The 22,940-nt window shown below is 46.4% G+C and overlaps 1 protein-coding gene across 1 annotated transcript in view; it reads right to left on the reverse strand.

The window, feature by feature from the left end:
• Positions 1 to 1,148: 1,148 nt before the first annotated feature.
• LOC119463772 (uncharacterized) overlaps positions 1,149 to 22,940 on the reverse strand; it is a 114,926-nt gene continuing 93,134 nt past the window's right edge. Inside the window, exons 5-9 of the mRNA XM_037724597.2 lie at positions 20,884 to 21,011; positions 13,172 to 13,248; positions 4,108 to 4,219; positions 3,492 to 3,557; positions 1,149 to 1,281 (exon numbers count right to left, since the gene is read on the reverse strand). Coding sequence (XP_037580525.2) covers positions 1,224 to 1,281; positions 3,492 to 3,557; positions 4,108 to 4,219; positions 13,172 to 13,248; positions 20,884 to 21,011 — 441 coding nt within the window. The 3' untranslated portion in view covers positions 1,149 to 1,223. The remainder of the gene's footprint in view (positions 1,282 to 3,491; positions 3,558 to 4,107; positions 4,220 to 13,171; positions 13,249 to 20,883; positions 21,012 to 22,940) is intronic.

The following is a 22,940-nucleotide window of genomic DNA, read 5'->3' on the forward strand; positions in this document are numbered from 1 at the left end:
GAAGGGTCAGGCTGTGGAGAGTTGAGAACGTCTATACTAGGCCGCAAAGATGGGTTGCGGCGCTGTTCGGCAGCTACGTGTACAAAGTCTGTAGTGTAGAGAACGAATGCGCGAGGTTCGTCTTCCAGTGCGTTAGGGAGATCGACTGCGTGGTTCGAGAAGCAGTCAGCACCCTGCTGAAGCCGTTCAGATTTGTAGAACACACACAGAAAAAAAAAATCATCGACGACTACGCGCTCCATAAATACCAAAGTACACGCACGCGTACCAACGCGCGAACGCTCGCGCCCACGAGCCTCACGCATGCGCAGATGCTGCAGGACAGATCGTACGCGTCGAAGCGCGCAGCGCGCACAGTTACCTAATGTTTACGCACGCTACGAACGCTAAGAAATAGCGCTGTCCAACATCAAGGTACCCATGGCTCCCGCTTCAGCGTGAATTCTAATGATGGCTACGTTCTCACTCGCGTTGACTGCCAGTAACTATTGAAATGAACCTTCTCGCTCTCTAAACACAACTGAAACGTTAGTTATGAGCGCATAGCTCGTCCAATTTATGAGATCATTCTGCGATTCCGGCGCCCGTAGGCCTAACGAGACGCGTTCTTTGCGTTTTCGTTCCCGTGCGTTGAAGGGACGCACACCGAAACGTGCCGCAATGCTGCTCGCACTATCGTTCGTGCTCGAACTGCCGCTGACTTTTGGCACTCACTCCGCTCCTGCCTTTGTCGAAAATGGTAGCTTACGGCGTTTCACTGGCCGCCCATAGCCGATAAGACGGTTATGTGTTGCAGTGACTAACAGCGAGTCATTTTTGCTGCTTTCATGTTTTTTTTTTCACGTTTTTTGTTCTTCGTGCCACCATTCTTCTCGTCTCAACATCGAATCTTTTCCCTCAAACGCACAATACCCACCCACATAAATCAAAGTCTATGGCGTGCTGCTGCAGCCTTGAAAGCTAAACAAGGCATTCTTTCTAATCAGCGTACAATTATACGCATGATTCGTGAGTTCCAACTGGGACGCGCAGTGCATTTATTATTATCCCGCGCACATGCCTTAGTATATTGACGGCTCTCTTTAGCCATTCCTCAGCAGAAAATGATTCACGTCCTATGGTACAAGTATCACATATATTGCAAATAAGTAAACGGTTTAATTGATTTTATTGGTAGTTTGCATACAAGTATACCAGAGAGAAATTGTTTACCATGCCTTCTGCTAGCACTGCATGATATCGCCATCTTCGATCTTCTTTTTTTCATACCTGGGACAGCGACTGCAAAGTTAAAGAAAGGTTGGAGCTAGTCAGACAAAATTGAATCATCAAGGCCTTCTCTTTTACACCAAATAAATAAATATTCAGATAGAAAAAACTCTTCTCAGGTGATATAGATTATTATTAAACTACCTATATAATTCATCAATACTTCTTTTTGGGCGAGTTGGTACATCTTGAAACTTTGGGTAACAGCGCAAACAGACGACCACAAGAAGGGAGACACGGACACACAGGCGCTGACTAACAACTGGTTTTATTGTGAAGGAAAGCACACCTTATATATGCCAGAGGTTCCCGCATCCTGTGGAAGTCCATTTAAGCAGAACTTTTATAGGTGTACATAAAGGAAGCTGTTCCTGCTTAGGAATCATTTCAAAGTCGAGACTACACGACTCATTTCGAAAGAGGTTCACTAGGAACCGCCTCGGTGGGCTAAACATAAACTCTTGGTGCTCGATAATGCATATGCCACGCATAAAGAGGACAGAACTACTTGTTGCGCTTGGTTGGCTGTTTTGCGCTTGCGTTGTTGGCACGATGTTACCCTTGTTATGTTTCCCCTTTCCCTTGCTTCACTCTGGCATATATAAGGTGTGCTTTCCTTCACAATAAAACCAGTTGTTAGTCAGCGCCTGTGTGTCCGTGTCTCCCTTCTTGTGGTCGTCTGTTTGCGCTGTTACCCAAAGTTTAAAGTACCAATATAAGTCGGAAATATTACCGACAATTCTTACCTTAATATATAGTTGTTTTCATGAAAGCGACCGTGGTAAGAAATAGTAAGCGGCTAGCTATTCAAGTCGCAAGAAACTGCCCTTGTTGATGTTGGCTTCTTAATAGATGGCTTGATGTAACCTCACGTCTCATTGCTATACTTAAAAGTGTTGACCACTTATTTGAGCACATGTGCGTTAACTCAGTCAAGAAGCCGTCTCAATTTTCCCCACTATTTTATACGAAAAGGTAGGCCAGTTACAATACAATGGCGACAATAAATTGTGCCCCTTTTGTTAAAATATTTCACTACTGGGTGGACCAAATGTAAACGTAAATAATTTTAAAGGAGCCAATATTCTTTTAAATAAATTCTGTATATCCATGAAGCACGTATACTCATTTATCTATAACTATATGATATGAAATTCTTTCAATAATAAGGCACCTTATCTAAGCACAACCTTTAGGTTTTTAACATTAAGACTCCAAAGCCAAGTCATGTATTGCAAACATGCACGGCTCTTGCTGCGCAAGTCAGAGAGAAAAAAATTGCTTATTCTCCCACTTTCTAGACTACTCACACTTTCGGAGTTCATACACCCATACTCGAACTTTCGCACGCAACATCAAAATTGCGACATTTTCGTCACATAGAGCCATGCCTACATAAGTAGTTGAGCTATTTGCTTGTCAAAAACAAGGGACGGCGAGCTCACCCAATTGGTTGTTACAAATATGTTATGTATTACTGCTTTCTAATTTGTTAGCTGCCATACAAGGCTCAGAACCACGCACCGACTCATAAAACTAGTTAATCTCGTGCTTCACGCATTGGTTGCTTTAACAAATGTACTGCACTCAGACCGGACGATGGTGCGCCTTGTAAGCAACGACAAAACCATGTACATTAAGTATAAAAGAAATCAGAAGTCCGTGGTTCCCGCATCCTGTGGAAGTCCATTTAAGCAGAACTTTTATAGGTGTACATAAAGGAAGCTGTTCCTGCTTAGGAATCATTTCAAAGTCGAGACTACACGACTCATTTCGAAAGAGGTTCACTAGGAACCGCCTCGGTGGGCTAAACATAAACTCTTGGTGCTCGATAATGCATATGCCACGCATAAAGAGGACAGAACTACCACGATGACAGGAAGACGACTGTACGACGACGATGCAATGACACCGATTGAATGGCGACAATGGCACATGACACTGCAATCACTACGGCAAAATGAAGACGACGGAATGACCACAACGGCATAACTCAACTGCATTCGCAGAAAACTCAGATGACAATGTCATGGCAATGACAGAATGACAACGGCGATGTAACAATGGTGGCATGACTAGAGTGACGATGGCGGCTTGACAACAACGTGAAGCGGTTGCTGGAATGATGCCGTTGAAGAGTCCTAAAGGATTAGAATACCATGACGACGACAGCATGGTGTACTTTTAGTAGATGCAAGATAGCAGAAAAAAATTTTACGTACGAGAAGGTCATATTCATCTTCTCTCGATCTTGCTGAGTGATTGGCAGAAAATGTTCTGAGCCAAATCTAAGGACAAAGAAAAAATTATATACATATTGCATAAGAAGCAGCGGTACGCATAATCTGGGCACATATCAGCAATTTATTCACCCTCCTTGCCTTTCCCGCATAAAATATTTTATGTGTAGTTATATTTTAGTGAAGGACTGTGAACCTGTGGTCGAATTCACAAAGCTTAAGTTTGCAGGTGCTTTTTACCAATGGCCCGCCACCTTCGCTAATAACGTTTCCGGCAGTTGGTTGGCTGGCATCTCCTTTTATGAAGATGTTTTTGTATAAGAACTTATTTGTGAATACCTGCCCTCTGAATGTTTAATCATGACACAATGCTTTTCTGCGTCCTGATATGCAGCCACTTAATAATATACTATTAAAAAGCTGTGTTGCATATTATTACATAATCCATGTGATGATGTATGGGGTCTTGTGGCACAAGGCCCAATGATGGAAAAAGAGTGCCAATATATAAGCACTGCATTCAACTACGACTGCTTATCAGTTTTATTGTGTGCTGCATATCTGTGGGAAAAGAGCGATACGAAACGTTCTTACTTACACACGAGCTGTCGCTCTTGCAGTGCTCCAATAGTTCATCAAGCTTCGCGGATTATGTCTTATTAAAGCTGCGCTCGTCGTACTGGTGCAAAATGTCCCTTCTGTCGAGACCTCTGCGTGTAAATGATTGTTGTTAGCATTGTGCTTACTGTGCCAGCGAAGTTGAGAGAAGATGTTGAGCATTTTATTTTAAGCGAAGAATTTAGGCTGCCTTATAGATCGCACATTTTACAGCTACATTGCTTTCCGGTATGGGTAGTACTGCTTCGGAGAGGGTGTAGTGTTTTTAAAGTAAAAGACCGTTTCGATAAACAGGTAATTAAGGACTGCTATTTTAGAGAAAAAAAAACGGTTGTCAAATAGCAATTTCTTACATAGTCTGAAGCTATGATGCGATACACTATTATTATATATTTTATTGCTTGTCGACCTTCGAAGATGAGTGTAAACAATCTTTTTCATTAAAGGCAAAACTTTCGTTTGCGGAAGGGGCACTTCCCGGTTCGGAAGTAAACCGAAACGGCATGTCCTTTCTCGTATTTTCAATCCCTCTTTTCACTTCTTAGCGATAGCTTTTTTTTTCAATTCGTTCCGCATACTACTGCTTAAGGATTGGTATATAGAAGGGAAATGTTGTACGCAGCCAATCTTGCAGTGTTGGGCTGTAACCATTGCAGTCAGCATTAGCATATGAGTAAACAAAAATCTCCTGTCATGAAGACAACCTGTTTAATTGTGGACGTTGTACGCCTTGGAGGTTATGCGGTGACACTCAAATACTTCATCCTTCGCTTTCTTGTCCCGCTTTATCCTGCTTTGCTTTTTTACCGCATTGCTTACTTGGTTTCTTTTTTTACCTCAGGTTTGGTCCATAGGTAACCTGAATAATGGTGGAGCGTCAGCCTATCATAACAGCTAACAGAGTGGCCACGCATGTCCAGTCGCATTATTTTGTTTCCAGTAGCATAGACGAGGTAACCAAGATGCGATACTTCAAATTTTCACTTGGCACAAGCGCATCCTGTTCAACTATATGCCCGGCGCATTTGTTTTTATATTGCTAATAGACGCTTCGCAAAGTGCTTAGATATTCTTGTGACAGACGCCAGAGGATACAGGAGACAGCGACGGATTTCCTAACGTCTAGATGAGTGAGCACATAAGAGATATCGCCGTGAAAAAAATTATCTTTCCAATTTGCTTTGTTCTAATTTTTTGTGATTGTTTAGCATATTGTATTGCAAGTCTTCGCTTGTGAGCACTCCATAAAAGAAAGCTCTTATTTACTAATGGTCGCCGCAGTTTTCAGGAGCTCACGCGGACCTATCGACACTTATCACCTTACGATACCCTACGAATGAGCCAAAACATACAGAAGCCCAAAACACTTTAATAAGAAAAATTAGGGGCAGGCTCACACCAAGTGGTGCTAATACTGGGAAAACAACGAAGCAGGTGGCCCTGCCCTAGCTTTGACTTTGCTTTCCTTTGCTTAACTTGGTTTCGCTTGGCTGGTTCTTAGCTTTGTCTTTGCTTTCCTTTGCTTAACTTGGTTTGGCTTGGCTAGTTCTTAGCCAAACTTAGCCGACTTCGAGTATCAGGGCGATACTCGGGTTCTAAAGGCCACTTTATAGTCCGACGTAGCGCTGACGCGCGAGTTCGCTCGGCACGGGGACGCCACGCCAGCAAAAGCGCAGCACTGTATAGTCCGGCTCGAGGCGTGGCCGACGTATCCAGTGTTCGTCGGCTTTCCCCGGCTGCAACCGGCGGCAGTCGAGCAAGATGGGCTGATTGATGCTGGTGGCCGCACGTGCAGCGAGCTCGCAATTTCGTATAATCCTGAAACTTCTAGTTTCGTATAAAATGCGCATCGTCTAGGCGGCGCGGCGCACACGTTCGACTATAGAGGGATCGGTTTTCACGCCTTCCATAATCAGGGCTATCCACTAGCCAATCATCCTCGACCAGACGCGGATGTGGTCTATTCTGGGTGACGAGGCCGGCGCGAAATGCATCATGCCGCATCACGACGCCGACTGCAGCCGAGGCACGCCGACGAACGCCGGATACGTCGGCCACGCTTCGCGCTATGGTGAGGGTACGTAACCTGAGAAAAGGTGGTGACCTCGCCGAGCGATGACATCATCGCCAGGCGCAGTTTTTACTTCGCTCTACGTGGCCTGACCAAGAGCTTAAACATCTCCCTGTTAAAAAAATTGTTGAAACGTTGAAAAAGCCTAAATGATGTGAAATATCATAAATATCTGCACAAAATACTTGTCACGTCCACACAGCAGAAAACGTATAATATTGCTGCACAGGCTCAACATGCTTTCCCTCGGTTTCACCAAATACTCGCTATATGTAATGCAACACATTGTAAAAAGCTTCCAATTGAACATTTTTCAAAATTCCACTGCGTCTAAACTCCCAACAGAAAAATTTTGTTTCGTACCTTCGCTATTTGGTACCTGGCATTGCGAGGCTGCCACGTCAAGGTTCATTAAAGTCAATAACCTTTTTAGGGGCAAAGCACGTTAGGGCCGAGCCTTGCCCCCCCCTCGTCGTCGTCCGTAGCTCTGGTTTGCATGGAGTCCGCTAGGGGCGCTGCGGTGCACAAGGGCGTTCGTTCCCGACGCGCGCACTCTTTCTTACCCATGGATGATAACGGTCGGTGCACAAGGGCGTTCGTTCCCGAAGCGCGCTCTCTTTCTCCCTTCAGCCATGGATGATAACGGTCGCTTCTGATAACGGCGCGCCCGCTATGGATGAATAGGCGAGACTGGCGGCTCAGCTGTAAGCGGAGCCGAGGGCTCGCAAAGCTGCTGCAGCACGGCGACGCAGACAACAAGCGGACCCGGAGTCTAGGGCGCGGGAACCTGCAGAAAAACGGCGACGCCGGCAAGCGGACCCGGAGCTGAGGGCTCGCGAAGCAGCAGCAGCACGGCAACGCCGGCATGCGGACCCGGAGCTGAGCGCTTGCAAAGCTGCAGCAGTACGGCAACGCAGGCAAGGGGACCCGGAGCTGAGGGCTCGCGTAGCTCGCGCTTGAACCGAGTATCGACGCCACCAACCTTAGGTTAACCGAATGATCCCCCGGTGCTTCGCCCACTCATCATTATTCACTTCGTGGATATGCGGTGATTTTATTGCGATAGCAATTATATGGACACTCAAAAGCAGATTTCTGCCGTCGGCGTCGCCGTCGTCGTCGCCGTCGCCGTCGCCGTGAGGTTCCGTATGACGTCATTTGGAGATGAAATCGTCGCCGCGCGCCGAACGCTGTATGTGCGAGTGAAAGGACGCGAGGGGCGCGCGCTTTCACGGGGAGTGAACGCACGGCGGAGAACAAACGCGCGTTCTGCGCCGTGCTCGCTTAAGGGCTGCAGAAGTAGGCGTCTCTTTCCTCCTTTACAATCACCATATATGTAGAGCAAACGCGCCTTCTTCCGACGTGCGAGAGGCCGTGGGGGAGGGGGAGGAAAGGGAGGCGACGTTTAGCTGCGGTTATATCAGAGGCTCCGGCAACAGTCACCAACGCCGCACGCATTTTGAGCGAACGCGGGCAAAACGCCGATGGCGTCGACAACAGTTCTGCGTGTTGCCGATGCTGCTGCATGTCCAAGTTTATACAGCTGATAAAGCTAATATCATTACTCCGTATAGCTCTCTACAAGTTTGCTATCGCAATTGATGCTTTGCCTTTCTGGTGAAACTGCGACAACTTTTTTTTATAGTCCGTAACCGTATAGCACTAGGCACACTTTTATTGCAATAGCAATTATATGGACACTTGAAGCGGATTTCTGCCGTCGGCATCGCCATCGTCGTCGCCGCCACCGTGAGGTTCCGTATAAAGTCCAAGGGCGATAAAATCGTCGCCGCGCGCCGTATGTGCGAGTAACAGCGCGCGGGGGACGCGCGCTATCACGGAGAGTGAACGCACGGCGGAGAGCAAACGCGACTTCCGTCGCGCGAAGGCAGTGGGGGTATGGGAGGGAGGGAGGCGGGGCGACGGTGTGCTGCGGCACCAAATACGTATCTTGCAACCGGGCGCAAGGGAACTGACCACTCAATCTCCCACGAGAAAGGACGAAAGCGGGAAGGCAGCGCGGTGGGGGGGGGGGCAGCTTCGACTCTGCCAACAACTGGGCTGGTACTTTGCGCCGGTGCGGGCTCTCGCGCACACCGTATCTTGCAAGCGATCTTCACACGGCTCTGACCTTTGTATGCGCAGTGCGTTCCCCGCTCAGTTTCCCTTGAAGCGACACACCGCACGAACCTTCGCTCGCACGAACCGGCTGCGTTTGCTGCTAGCGTTTTGACAGTGGTTGTCTGCGGTCATCGAGTATGATCTATGCATGTGTGCTTGTGCGCGCTGACACCACGCTTGTTAATTCAGTTAGTAAACGAATATGTCCATGTTTATGCAACCGATCAAACTACTATCCCTACTCCGAATAGCTCTGTAGTAATTTGCTATCGCAATTAATGCTTCGCCTTTCGGGCGAAACTGCGACATTTTTCAAACACGCTGCAGTGCATGGTAACGTAAATAATGATGTTTAAAATCTAAGCTGTTTAAGCCAACCGTAATTTGTAGTTTGTGGTTCGTATGAAGAAACAATCAAGCAATAGGAGAAAATAAACTTTCTTGCCGAGGCGGGATTCGAACCCGCGTACCCAGGGTCCGAAGGCGAGCGTCTAAGACTGTGCCTTGCATTGTGAGGCTGTCCCGGTGTGTGACGGTCTGCCCTAGTGGCATAGGTCATGGCTGGCAATGCTGATGCGGTTTATTTCTATCCAAGGGTGATTATTGTCTAAGGAATGTATCAGCGCCAGAGAGAGAAATAACTTTATTTAGGAAAAATAGGGTTAAGGGGGCCGGAGGGTGGGTCCTCAGTCCAGGACTCCAGTAGGCACCGCCACGCGCCGTGCCTGGTCGGGGAGGCTCAATTGAGTCTCCAGGTCAGTCCGGGCGAGGATGGCTGCCCAAGGCTCCCTAACGGAATTTTTTGTGCTAAACGGGGTGAATTTGAATTTTGGGGTCGTGATTGGCAGTCCCATGTCACATGGGGCAAGGATGGCCTCCCCCCACACCAGGGGCATTGGCTGGCATATCTAGTTGGCCAGATGGCATGCCATCGCCCCAGATGTGGGTAGGTGTTTGTCTGGATTTTTCTGTATAGCCGAACCTCCTCCACTGTTAATTCTGGGTTTGGCGCGGCGAGTTCTTGGCGAGAATGACCTTGATGTTCTAAAACATCGCATGCTAGTATTTGTTGTTTCCGATTGGGGTGTCGTACCTTGCTTGGAAGGGGGCTATTTTGGTTTCCAACGTAGTCTTTCTAAGTATAAATTTGGTTCGATAAAAGCTAAGGCACCCAGCTTCATTCGGAAGGCTTATCGCGCTTGGTGAAGTCCAGCAGTCTTCATAAAGAAGTTGCTGATGGATTTTTTGGTAAGCACTTCAACGCTACCCAATTCAGTCGTTCATGTTATATTTTCAGGCAAGCCACTTACTTACGAATACTGTGGACAGTTTCATCCGTCTCATCAAATCTGCTTTGATAATGAGCCAAAGAAACGAGTTAAAATTATTAGTCACCCATGATGAATCCTGGTGTCACTTCTGAGTTTGTACGTGAATGAGTTAAGTCATTGGAGCTCCGCCACACATCCCATTTTATGAATGACACACTATTACTCTTATCAGGCCGTAGTATGTATGCGCAGGACCAAGGGGATACTGAACGTGGGTGTCATGAGTAATGGTCATTCTGCCATAACAAAACCCTCCGTGATCGCTTAGTAGCTATGGTGTTTAGCTGCTAAGCACGAGGTCGTGGAATCGAATCCCGGCCACAGCAGCCGTATTTCGATGGTGGCGAAATGCCAAAACATCCGTGTGCTTAGATTTAGCGGCATGTTAAAGAACATCAGGTGGTCCAAACTATTTCGTAGTCCCCACTGCGGCGTGCTTCTTAACCACATCGTGGTTTTGGCACTAAAACTCCATAATTTAATTTATTAACAAAATATTACCTGTAAAAAACTGTTCGCTTTCCGCTTGAGTCGATTGCTGCTGAAGAAATTAACGCTGGAGAATGCTTTGATGCTGGAGAAATAATCGCATCCTGCCGACAGAGATGTGATCGTGTTAAGTGGCAGCCCCGGATGGCACCCCTCGATTCTTCGAGCGCACGCTGTCAGCCCGAAGGAAGACCTTGTGCCTGGCGAAGGAAAGTTTTTTTTCTCCAGCAGCAAAGCATTTGGTGGGGCTACGCCCGGTCAACTGCCCTTGCCTCATTTGGAGTGCCAGTTTTTTAAAGGCACAGACTACTTCCCTGAGTGAATCACCCCATCCTCCGGCAGAGTCACACAATGACCACAACATCTAACAAGTGTGCACACATTCTTCGAGAGTGCTTGTATGCTCCCGTCCCAACGGAAGCGGTACGACATCACACACATCAAGCCTTTCAAGTTACGCGCAACCAGTAGCCGCCGGTCATCAAACGCTTGAGCAAGCATTAGGGGTCGCCTGTCTTCTAGAGCAACATAGGCTGAAAAGCGGCACCAAGAGGAAATTACTTGCCATCTGAACCAAGATCCCGCTGCCACAACTCGTCTCTAGGAAGCAAGCACTCCACGCATACCCTGTAATCTATCTGCGTAATTGTTTAGGGAACACCGTAACCGCTTTCAGGATAATTTCTTTGACAGCCTCATGGGCATCGCTGAATGACCTTGGTGCCACACCCAGTACGATTAACCTACTCTAATAATGACCGCTTAGGAAAACTTGGCGACACGCTGCAACTACTCAAACATTTGCACTCCCAAACTGAGTAATGCCAATGCATTTTGTTGACGTGGTCATTCATCATCAATTCCTGGGACAAAAACGTAGTTGAGCGAACGTTCATAGGTACCGCAATCGAGAAATACCTCGCCTGTTTGCATGCAAGTCATTTCCCACAATACTCTCATGAGTGTCCCATACAAGAACCACAAATTCAACTGACCAACGCTTCTATGTATGTTTTGATTACAAAAAAAACCATTAAAACATTCGCTGCATAAACACCTAACGGATTATTCATCTCGCTCGTTATACCAAGAAATCTAGTATGCTCATAATAAAGGACATCACTTTACGACGAAGGTGGTCCTTCAAGTACTCGCTCAAAGCAGAAAGCATAGCACAAGTGACCAGCAAGGTGATTGTAGGCACACGATTAACACTAGCACTTTGTTTCGTAGCATTGTAACGGGTAGGGACATCTGTGTCCCATCGTTTCCGGTGACCTCACCTCTTATAGTTGCGCCCGCCAGTTTCGAGGCGCTGTTCTTTTACAATAAATATCACCGCGCTGAGTTAGAGCGGCACGTGAGAATGGCGAAGCTGTAGTCTCGTCGAAAACAAGAGAAATGCATGCGGTGATTCTGTCGCGAGACATTGTTGGAGAAATTGGTCGGAAATGACCCTTAAGGCCAAAGATGGTTAAAGTTCCCACTCTTGGTCTAATAAGACATTGATGATAGTTCGTACCACCTTGACGCTTGGAACAAATACATGGTAACATATATATATATATATATATATATATATATGATTCACTGAATTCAGTGTTCTGTGGCATGAATATAAACCACATGGCTAATGCAATAGTTATATCGAACACATTTCCTGTTTTTTTCGCAAAACGTCTTTCTACCGGTTCTAAATGTGTTTGCCAGCTAGGTTCAAAAGAGGGATGTCCTCTGCGATCTCTCGGACGTAAGGGGAGCGCTTGAAGTCTTGAAGATACCAGTTAGAAATGACTTGCTGGCAGCGTATTCGCGGTTCACATATCTGAAGAAATGAGATCAAACATTTTCGAAAAATAAGTCACATCAGTTTTTAGCTGTTGCATACTGGTATAGCTGCTTAAACGACGCATAATGCCTGTCCAGTGTTCTGCCTATTTAAATCAAAGGGATATATCTTCCCCGCTATTTTTATTGCTGGCCCTGTAGTTCCCTCCCAATCCATTGCTGTGGAGGTCAAAATTTTTTACATTGAGTTTGCAACAATAATGCATTCATACAACATTGAGGAAAATTATCTGGTCAAGAGAAAACTGCAATATGCGGCTCAGAAGAAGTTCGCCCAGTTACTTTCGTGCTAGTGTCGCTAACGTCTTGGTCAACGCATTCTTATACTTCAGACAAGTCTCATGAGATCTTTAGTAGTTTTCATACCGTTTCATGGCACAATACTGCCGCCTAAAAACTATCATGCTGGCCGGATCACTCAATAGAATGAACAGGACGACACATTGAAATCGTTGAAGCGAGTATTGGAGGTCCCAACGGCTGCTCTAGCGAAACGTGAATAATACAGGGAGTGTTGAAGGACGACGTTTGTTAGTTGTGGAGATTTTTGTAATAAGGTAGATGACGAGTGATGGTCATTCTGGTTTGGCCCGGCAGAAATGCATAATTAGGTCATAGTGTGATGTTCAGTCGGCTTCTTGGAAGGTTTAACGTCTCGGCTAACAGCGTGCTTAGGGCTGGAGAAGGGGTTCGAGGAAGGAGTCCAGTAGATATGAGACGCTCAGCTGCTCCAAGAAATATTAGCGGGGGAGGAGTGAAGTGACCACAAAAGGAATAACAGAATTAAAGAAGCACTTTTTTCGTCAAACTTCTCAAAGCATAAAAACATAATTACTCAGCGGCGATAATCCTTAGAAGTCGTAAAATCACAGTTGTAACGTCTCTTGGCCAGCCGTCTTTACACATGACGCAAAGTTTTGTGATGCACCGCATAGAGCACGTCGAATATTTCTGAAATACCTCTTGCGTTCGAGTTTAACACAGTCAGACAAGGTGTATGAGAAAAAGAAATTCGAGAACGCACTGGTAGCATCCGTCTGTACAGTAATAACTGTGATTCTAAACATTTCACGATAATAAGTTGCGTCAATGTCAATAAAAAAGCAATCATTAAAAGCGGCAACGGCTATACGCAGCCGGAGATTCATACGAAGCAAGAAAAGCACTAACTTTCTTGTGCTCACCTGAGACACCAAGTCTATGGGAGCCCGGGGTAGTTACGTGGTCGAACAACCTGTTTGGGTTTCCGCCAGCCTCAGGCCTGCAATGTAAGAAAAGTAAACAGCAATCATTTTCGAACTTTTGCACATCAAACCTCGGCATTCTTCACCGTCATTAAACTATGAATGCATCTCGAAGTCAAAAAAAGGCAACACAAATGTAAAAATAAAAGCCATTTCTTTGTTGCCGGGAAAACGTGGACGATAATGCTTTTGTCTGTCACACGCAAACGAATATCTTGTTGCCGGTTATGTACCTAAACTGCATCGACAAACATACATGCGAGGTCGTAGTGAGCTATTCCATTTTGTGGCTGTTTGTTCGCCATGCATAGGATACTGCCGTGAACGCGCTTGAGCGAGAATGTAGTGCCGCAGCCTCTACTGAGTCTGAACCTATGGTCTCTAGTAGAATGCGTTCCTTGTTACGTTATTGCACAGAAAAACACTTGTAAAGCTCATTGTCTACAGTTTGGAATACTGCAGCAGCTCTGTACGAAATTTAGAGGCGTGAGACTCTTTTTTACCCAGCATGCAAGCTCTTCGAATAAAAAAAATCACAATGAGAGCTTTCGTAAGAACTTGAATAATTTGCGGTTCATATATGCAGCCTCTGTAAGCTCAATCGTCACGTATGTACCCGTGCATGGTTCCAGCCGACTGCGCCTTGCTTCCAGATTTCATGTTCCGGTCACCCCTAATCAGAGAGTTTTCTCTTTCTCTTTGTTTAGAATATACAGGGTGCTGCAACGAACATTTTCAAATTTCTAAGGTTGCCTGTAGCAAAGAGCACAATTATAGTTAATGAGCTGGTCTACTCGAAGAGGCGGACATTACTTGCACAAAAAGTGAAATGCATATAGATGAATTTAAAAAAATCGCTTATTAGGTTTTTAACTGTTTACCTTATGGCCCATACTGAAATTTATAAATTATAGCTACTTTCTTAACAAAACGTCGTTTTATGCATTGAAGAACAAAAGTAACTGGAACGCTATTGCGTTTCTCCGCAAAGTTCGGGAATTAATGTCTCGAAACTGGTGTCATCCTGAGGATTCATTCCAAGTGGATCCACCTTGCGAACCCTACGGCAAGAATTTGTAAATTACAATATGGGCCGTAAGGTAGACCAGCTCATGAACTAGAATTATGCTATCTACCCCAGGCAACCTTTAAAAATTGTTGAAAAGTGTTCGCTGAAACACCCGGTATTGCTGCCTGGCGGGCAATCACATAGCTATACTCTATAACACGCTGAATCGCGCTAATTTCATTTTCTCGTTTCCTCCCCAGTTGCTGTAGCACTGTAGCAGCAGTGGACTGGAGAGAACACCAGGCTAGACCCGTATGGTGGTCAAGAAGCAGCATTTCGGAGAAAGTCGCATCGGTTCCTTTCGTAGCATTGTGCCACTTTTGCGTGCGTCAATTTTCTCTATATAACTTGCTATATTTTGTAGAATATATCGCAATGGATGTGCTTAACTTCTGTTTTTCCACATACTTCAAATATTTCTCTGCATGATGCCGGAAATAACTGTACTTTTGGCAGAGCGGAAACATAATCGCGATTGCTCATACTGACGAACAGAAAACGAAAGTTCCAAACTAAAGTAGCAATAAGGTTAGAATGTGTGGTGATATCTTTCGTTTTTAAATTCATTTGAACCCATCATAGGTGCTCCGCCTGGGTACTTTCAATAAAAAAAAATGCTGGCAGCAAACAACCCGTACGAATAACTTTATTAACAACTGAAAACGACACTCGCAGTTTATAACATCAGACTAACTCGGACTTACAATAATACGAAAATCCACAGAGATCGTTGCAGTACGAGCCACTGTGATAATATATTAAAGCAACCGGACATTTATTAGGCTAACATTCATTCAAGAGAACAAACAAAAGTCACGACCAAATAAACAGTTCAGCGCCGTGATGATGGTCTTTCAGGTGAAGTCCGGTGCAGGAGGGAACCAGCAGGTTGATGCCGTCGTTGATGCTGTTGTCCAAAATATAGAATCCGTTCTGCGAGGGTGACACTAAGCTGGGTTTGACTGTAATTTTGCCCTCAAGAAAGGGGTCGCTGCCTGACGTCTGCAGCTTTTCCAGGGAGCATCCTACAAAACAGCGGAAGCCCTTGGGTTCCACCTTCAGATATCCAGGACCCCGTTCTTCCGCACCTCGTAGCCCAGCATCTAGAGAGCCGTCGATGCCGTGCGAACTGCCGGCCGCTACGCAAAGACGCCATGTTTTCCCGAAATGCGCAGCCGGCTTGAGAGAGGCCTTGTTAGCCAAGGTTCAAGCGCCAGTCAAGCTGGCACCTCCGTGCCCTAGCCTGATTTCGCTGTTTCAAACCGCCGACGTGTGTCCTCTTCCACTCTCACGGTCCTCTCTCCTCTTCTTTCCTTTCTTGTTCTCCTTCTGGGTTTGCATCCCATATACATCGCGATTGGTGCGTTTTTTTTATTTCGGAGCTCTTCACGATCGTGACACTTTAGCACAGCACATCATGGTTGCCTTATTTGCTTCCGGCCATCCGAGACAATATGCTTGGGTCAAATTGCGCACATCACATATGAGAGATAAGCTTTGCAGGGTATATAGAGGAGAACAGCAAAAGCAGAGACTGAAATACTGCCTTGCCACACTTTAAAGTTATTTTTTTTTTCGAAATGATCGCACAATTCTTCGAGAAGAAGGAGTTCTAATCACTAGAGCTCGGTAAATTTTCGGGTCAAAATTCTTCAATTGCGAGGCTTTTCTTTCGAGGTACCCGTATAGGTTCCCTTTGTAGCAGTTGCTACGATTGGGTGGATGTATCCTTTTCCATTTAATTACTTCTCTCCACCTAGCGGGTTTCCACTGAACCAAGCACTTGCCTTTGCTTCGAGTAGTTGATAAATTCGACTTCGCCCAGCCATCTGCTAGCCTCCTGGTTAGCTCATATGGTAGACCGGATGCCCCGGAAAGGCGGTGGTCACGGGTTCGAGTCCCGGACTAGGACGTATTTTTCTTCAACTGCTAGGCTTTTCTTTGGAGGAATGCGATTGAGTGGATGTCGCATTTTAAATTAAATTATTTCTCGCCACATAGCGGGTTTCCGCTGAACTATTACGTCGAACTAAAAGCATGCACCAAAAAAAGTCACAAGCCGGCGCGGCACACGCAGCACAGTCACAGCGTAAGCTAGTGGAGCGGCTCAAAAGTAGCTCCAATTTCCGCACCACGCACAATAGGGTCTTCGCGGCAAAGTCTCTTCACCTCGTTTTGATGAGAACGATCTGAACTGTCCGCGCGGCGTCAATGTCGAGCTGCGGCTTGTAATGCTCTCTGCAAAAAAGTCTGCTGAGTCCGATGATGCCTGGTTGTAGCCGCGTACGTAGCTCTACGATTCGCTTCTTCAGCAGCGCTTCGTACCTTGCGAGGAGACGCCTTAACGTGTATCGCCACGCATCCAGAATACGTGGCTTACATCTCAAATCCCTTGAACCGTGGCACGGTACGTTGTTGTTGTTGTTTATGATGATGATCATGATTGTTTATGGGAATCTTCAAAATGGACTGGTGAGACATAGTCACCTAGCCTGCTTGAGTGAACCAGGTTCAGTTACATGCTGCATGCAATTGCTATAGGCAACTTGCATGTCGGGCACGCTGCGTTTGCAGGCACCTTAACTAGATGGCACCACCATACTGGCGGAGGCTCGGGCAGCTCGGGATCGGTTGATTGCGCGCCTCGTCTGAATCGCATCTCGTCGCCTGTGCGCACTGCGTTTGCAGCCGCCTTACCTAGATGCCACCACCATACTGGCGGGAGGCTCGGGATCGCGTTGATTGCGTTGATCTTGTCCTCTGCGACCACGTGCCCGCCTACGGTGCATTTATAGGGCATTTTTCCGCTGCCCGATAGCAAGCGCTTGCCTGGCTCAGCGGTAAAGTATCCGACTCCCGCGCAGCAGGCCTGGGTTCGATCCCGGTGGGGACCGGATCTTTTTTTTCGCATTTCCGGTAATAGCGGTTACGGTCACCGGCGGCGGAGGCGGCGGAGATGGCGGACACCATCGCTAACTGAAACGGCTATTGGAATGAGCCCATAACAGCTTACGCTGCAAAATGAAGCAAGAAATTACGGCACAACTTATCTCCGATGACGTTCCATGGCAGTGCGATTAGTATTCGAGCAAGGTAGCGACACACCGTCAAGTACTTGACGACAAAAATTTTGCACTTATTTGTATATATGTCATGCAATTCATTCATATCACAAAAGGCAAAGTGTTTTTTCTTTTGAGCTATGTTAATGTGTTGGCCAGACAGTTTTCTCCATAGCGACCTGCTGCTCCTGCTATGAGCTGCATTCATGACATTTGCATTAAAGGATATGTACTATCGGGGACAAAAGTGCCCAGGACGTGAGAGTGTCGACCGAATTGCATCTCTGCACTATCAGCCGCTATCATCTGCGTTGAAGACCACCTTCCGAATGCAAATGTTAGCGTGGCTGATCCCGGCAGAAAGTGCACCAATAAAATTCGGTTGACGCTCGCACATTTAGGGCAATTCTGTCCCCGATAGTGCATTCTCTAAACAATCAATGCGCTCTGTAAAACGTAATACAGGAAACACCTGAATTTTAACAATTTCACCGTATAGTGCAGATTTAGCATACGGAGTCTATTGTTTTCCGAGTACGGAAACACCTGTATGTTAACGGTTGGACCGTATAGTACAGATTCAGCATACAGAGTCTTTTGTTATCTGGATACGGAAACACCTGTATTTTAATGGTTGGACCGTATATTACAGATTCAGCATACAGCATCTTCCGTTTTCTGAATACGTAAAGCACCTGTACATTAACGGTTGAACCATACGATTCCGCATACAGAGTCTTTCGTTTTCTGAATACGTAAGCAATCGTATTTTGTAATACGGCCTCTATTTTATTGCAATAGCAACTATATGGACACTTCAATCAGATTTCTGCCGTCGGCGTCGCCGTCGCCGTGAGGTGCCGTATAAAGTCCAAAGGCGATAAAATCGTCGCCGCGCGCCGTATGTCCGAGTAAAAGCGCGCGTCGGACGCGTGCTATCACCGAGAGCAAACGCACGGCGGATAGCAAACGCGACTTCCGTGGCGCGAAACGCCGTGGTGGTATGGGAGGGAGGGAGGGAGAGAGGGAGGGGGAGTGACTGCGGCACAAATGCGGATCTTGCAACCGGGTGCAAGGGGAACTGGCTATGCAATCTCCCACGCGAAAGCAGCAGAGCGGGAAGGCAGCGCGGGAGGGAGGGGCGGGGTGGCTTCTACTCTGCGAACAAATGCGTTCATGTACTTTGCGCTTGGTTCTTTATTATATGTTTGCGCACGTACGGGCTGCCGGTGTTGTCGCGCGCGCCGTATCTTGCAAGCGATCTCCACACGGCTCTGACGTTTGTATGCGCTGTGCATTCGGCCGCTCAGTTTCCGTTGAAGCGATACATCGCACGAACCTTCGCTCGCTGTGGCGGCTGCGCTTGCTGCCAGCGTTTTGACAGTGGTTGTCTGCGGTCATCGAGTATGATCTATGCATGTGTGCTTGTGCGCGCTGACACCACGCGTGTTATCTCAGTTAGTAAGTGAATGTGTCCAAGTTTATGCAGCCGATAAAATTACTATCCCAACTCCGAATAGCTCTATATTAATTTGCTATCGCAATTGATGCTTCGCCTTTCGGGTGAAACAGCGACATTTTTTACGGTTGTCCGTTCTGCGGAAATGACCTTTCTTTACTTACGGAAAGTGTTCGGTCACAAATTACCAGCCGATTTGCCGTAATACCAAAGAATTTTTTTACAGTGTAGGTACTCATGCCGTCCAGATGAGGGTTACGACGGTACAAAGTACTGTCGCGGAGGACGAAGAGGCGTAGAGTAACATCGGATGGAGAGTGTTCAAAATGCGTGCCTGCTCTGATGTAAGCGTCACGACGTTGCTCCTCGGCGAAATGAAGGAGCTGGGATACTGAGAAACTGCAAGCAGCGCTGTCAATATGGAGGAGCCAGAGTCGTCAACAGGGTAACGCGACAAGCTGTCAGCGTCTTGGTGCAGGCGGCCAGCCTTGCACACCACGGAATATGAAAATTCTTGTAGCCTCAAAGCCCAGCGACCAAGCGGGCCTGTACAATCTTTTAGCGATGAGAGCCAGCTGAGAGCATGATGGTCAGCGACTACGAAGAAATGACGATCGTAAAGGTAGGGACGGAGCTTCGCAACTGCCCAGACAACAGCGAGGCATTCTCTTTCCCTAATGGAAGAGTTGCGCTCCGATGGTGATAGGAGGCGGCTTGCATAAGCAACAACGCGATCCTGGCTACGCAGACGCTAGGCTAAGAAGGCACCTACGCCATGATCGCTAGCATCCGTATACAATTCTATGGGGGCATCAGGGTCCAAGTGGGTGAGAATGGGTGGTGAGGTGAGGAGACTGACGAGACGAGAGAAGGCGGCTGCTTCTGAAGTACCCCACGAGAATTGTACGCCTTTCTTCAAAATATCAGTGAGGGCTCTAGCACTTGCCGCCAAATCTTCAACAAAACGCCAAAAGTAAGAGCATAGCCCTACAAAACTTCGAAAGTGTGCGGCTGTCTTCGGAACCGGGAAGTCTTGGTCAGTGCGAGTTTTTGGGGGATCAAGCTGTAGTCCGGAAGCGTCGACGAGATGGTCCAGAACAGTAATTTGGCGGCGGCCGAAACGACATTTGGAGGAACTGAGTTGCAGGTTAGCCTTTCGAAATACATCAAGTATAGTTGATAGTCGCTCAAGGTGAGTGTCAAAAGTTGGCGAGAAGGCGAAGACGTCGTCGAGGTAGCAGAGGTATACGGTTCGCTGTATAAGTAATCTGAGTATCTCCAAGCGACGGCAAACAACATTACCTTGGTTCTGTCTACCTGCGTAGCATTTGCATATTAAAGCAAAAGCTTTACTAGCCTATAGTTGAGCCGAGTTTTGCCGTCACCAGCAATTTGACTTTCATTTGACCGCAGCTGGGCGTAGTCTTGGCAACGCATCACATGACTCGCCGCGCCAAGCTCCGCAGGCGTCTGACCACCCCGCAAGCGACATCTGACCACCCCGTGGATATCGGCTCGCCAGCTGCTTCACTGGAGAGGGTCTGGAATGCCAAGCGCGCGAAGTTAGCGTCGGAGACTAAGGCAGAGCGAGCCGTTGGCCTCGCAAAACGCTTGGACTTGTTCGCTTGTAATGTATACCTGGCTTTGCATATCCAGGGTTAGCTGAGCTAAGCCGCAGCCATTTTTTTAAAGTTTGGACCAAGTTAAGTGAAACACTCTGTATTGGCTCAAGCTGGTAGGCAACTCGAGCAACTGAGTCTGCCAAAGACGCCAGAGAGATAGATTGATCAAAATGGCTGGGTTTAGGCAAAAATATAAATCGCAATAAAAGTAATTTCTATATGCGATAATGCATGTTCTATACACAATTAGAGAATATTTGATTGGTGGTACATAAAAGTTTTTTCATTCGGAAATTTACTGTGATTGGATAGAAAGAAGACTATAAAGAAATAAAACGTTTCTGGCGCGTTTTTTTTTTTACTTCGTAAGACTAGGCACTACCCGCAGAAATAGCTAATGTGCGTATTATTAGTTAGCTCGAAATAATGTTTATACTCACCAGGTAAACAGGTAAAATATAGTATCATTTGACTTGCCCTGTGACCGCCCGTAGGTTTGAATGTTTTTCAATGTTGCACTACCATTTATTATTTTGAATTGGTCATAAAAAACCGTCAAATTGTTGTTCTGCAAGAATACATTCAAAAACAAAACTCAACTCCACTTGATATCCGAATTAAGAATGAATAAAATTGCAAGTATCCTTACAGTTGTCTAATTAACACTGGTATCAGATTTGCTGGGTTTATATTGAAACTGAAAATACACATGTGGCATTAGCTTGCTTGAGCATATGTTTTACCGAGAGTTTCAAGAACGTATCTGCAAGCTTACCTTAAAACTCCTCTCTATCATAATTAGTTTACACTCGAGCGGAACAATTCCACAGGCACAACCATTGCAAGTTGTAGTATTTTGCGTACTAACTATACAACGCTTATTTGAAACTGAATAGTGTTTTTTAGTTCTTTTGCTCTTTCGCGCGTTGCGTGATCGGCTTCTGGAACTTTTCCGCTGAGGCAAAGGCGCGGAAGCAAAGGGCAATTGCTCTCGTGAAACCTAGTTGCTGGAACCTTCGTCCCCGAATGCCTATTAGCTGTTTGAGACGCGCGTGCTCTTGCTCCAGATGTTTCAGACCTCGGTCATAGAGTTTCCTTTAAAAATTACTAGAGGAAAACCTGGCGCTGGGGTCTGCGGGAGCTGAACGCATGGCGGCACAGCCAGCATGGAAATGATGGTTAGCAGATGGATTTCCGTAAACTTATCAGTCCGGCTTCAAGCAGTTCTGTAACTTTGCGAAATGATCATTTTCAACAAAATAATGCGTTACAAAACTTACAAGTCCTACTCATTATGCATGTGCAAAGAGTTCTATTGCCTTCATAATTTAGGCCAATAAAGGTCATATGGAGAGTAATAAAGAGTCACACAAACGTGTGATTCCTCAAGGACGAAAGTCAGCCAAGCTGATGTATATAACTATTATTCATATGTTAGCTGAACAATCGCAGCGTAAGTTTGCTATGCTCTAGTAGGAAATTGGGTGGGGGGGAGGGGGGGGGGGCGTCTATGCTGACCACTGCGGACGCGTTTGTTGCCGAAACACCAAGCGCTTCTCTTGTAGGGGTGTGCCGTTTTTTACTGACTGCTCGTCATTGCTTCACACATACTGACTGCCGCAGTACGTGAAACCTGCAGCGCAGGCGTGAAATAGACGACGCTGTCGTCTATTCCCTGTCGTCATGCCACTGCCGCCGCGCCATCGTCATCACGGCAGTACGACTCTACTGCCGTTATACAAATTTGCTTATACAGCAGTCCTGCTCCCGACGTTGTAATATTCACTGCCGTTGTTCTATCGTCATAGAGCCCCCACCTTCGTGCCACCCCCATGGTCGTCGGCAACATGTTGTCCGGTCTCCCATCAAAACACGTGAATGATAATTTGCTCCGCCATCATCAAGCATTGCTATCAATATGAGCAGTATACTTCTGAAGTGCTACCAATGCTCCCATTTGATTTCTGCGGTCCCCATAAGCTATTCCCGTGTCTGGAGAATCATTTTTATATTGGCTCGAACACTTCTTTAGTTCAAACTAGCAGCTGCGTGAGCTCTATTTGATATACCCTACTTAACACCCTTCGTTGCTAGCTCTATGTGCTGAGTTCAGTTGCCAGGTTTCTAGATAGATGATGCTGGTGTTCAAATAAATACGAAGAATATTAGTGTACAGTGTGAAAAGTAAACTGCAATACGGGGTTTATGCCAGCACCTACTCTACAAGAACCATCTTTACTCTTTACAACTTTCTTGGGACAGTGGTCATTTGCTGCAAGTACTCTACGGCACAGCAAGTACTCTACAATCCTCTGGCGGAGTATGGTTGCATAACGGTAAAGCAAACGAAAAATTCGTTGGTTACTTTCACTACCAGTGCTTGGCAAAGAGGAATGTTTCTTTACTTCGAAATTCTTGAGGTAGAGAAATGCGTCCAAAGAAAAACAAAATGGGTAGGCTATGTCAGGGACGCAGCCGCGGTAGGGTACGTTAAACG

Source organism: Dermacentor silvarum, chromosome 9 (genome assembly GCF_013339745.2).
Source record: "Dermacentor silvarum isolate Dsil-2018 chromosome 9, BIME_Dsil_1.4, whole genome shotgun sequence".
In the NCBI taxonomy this organism is placed as follows: domain Eukaryota; kingdom Metazoa; phylum Arthropoda; class Arachnida; order Ixodida; family Ixodidae; genus Dermacentor; species Dermacentor silvarum.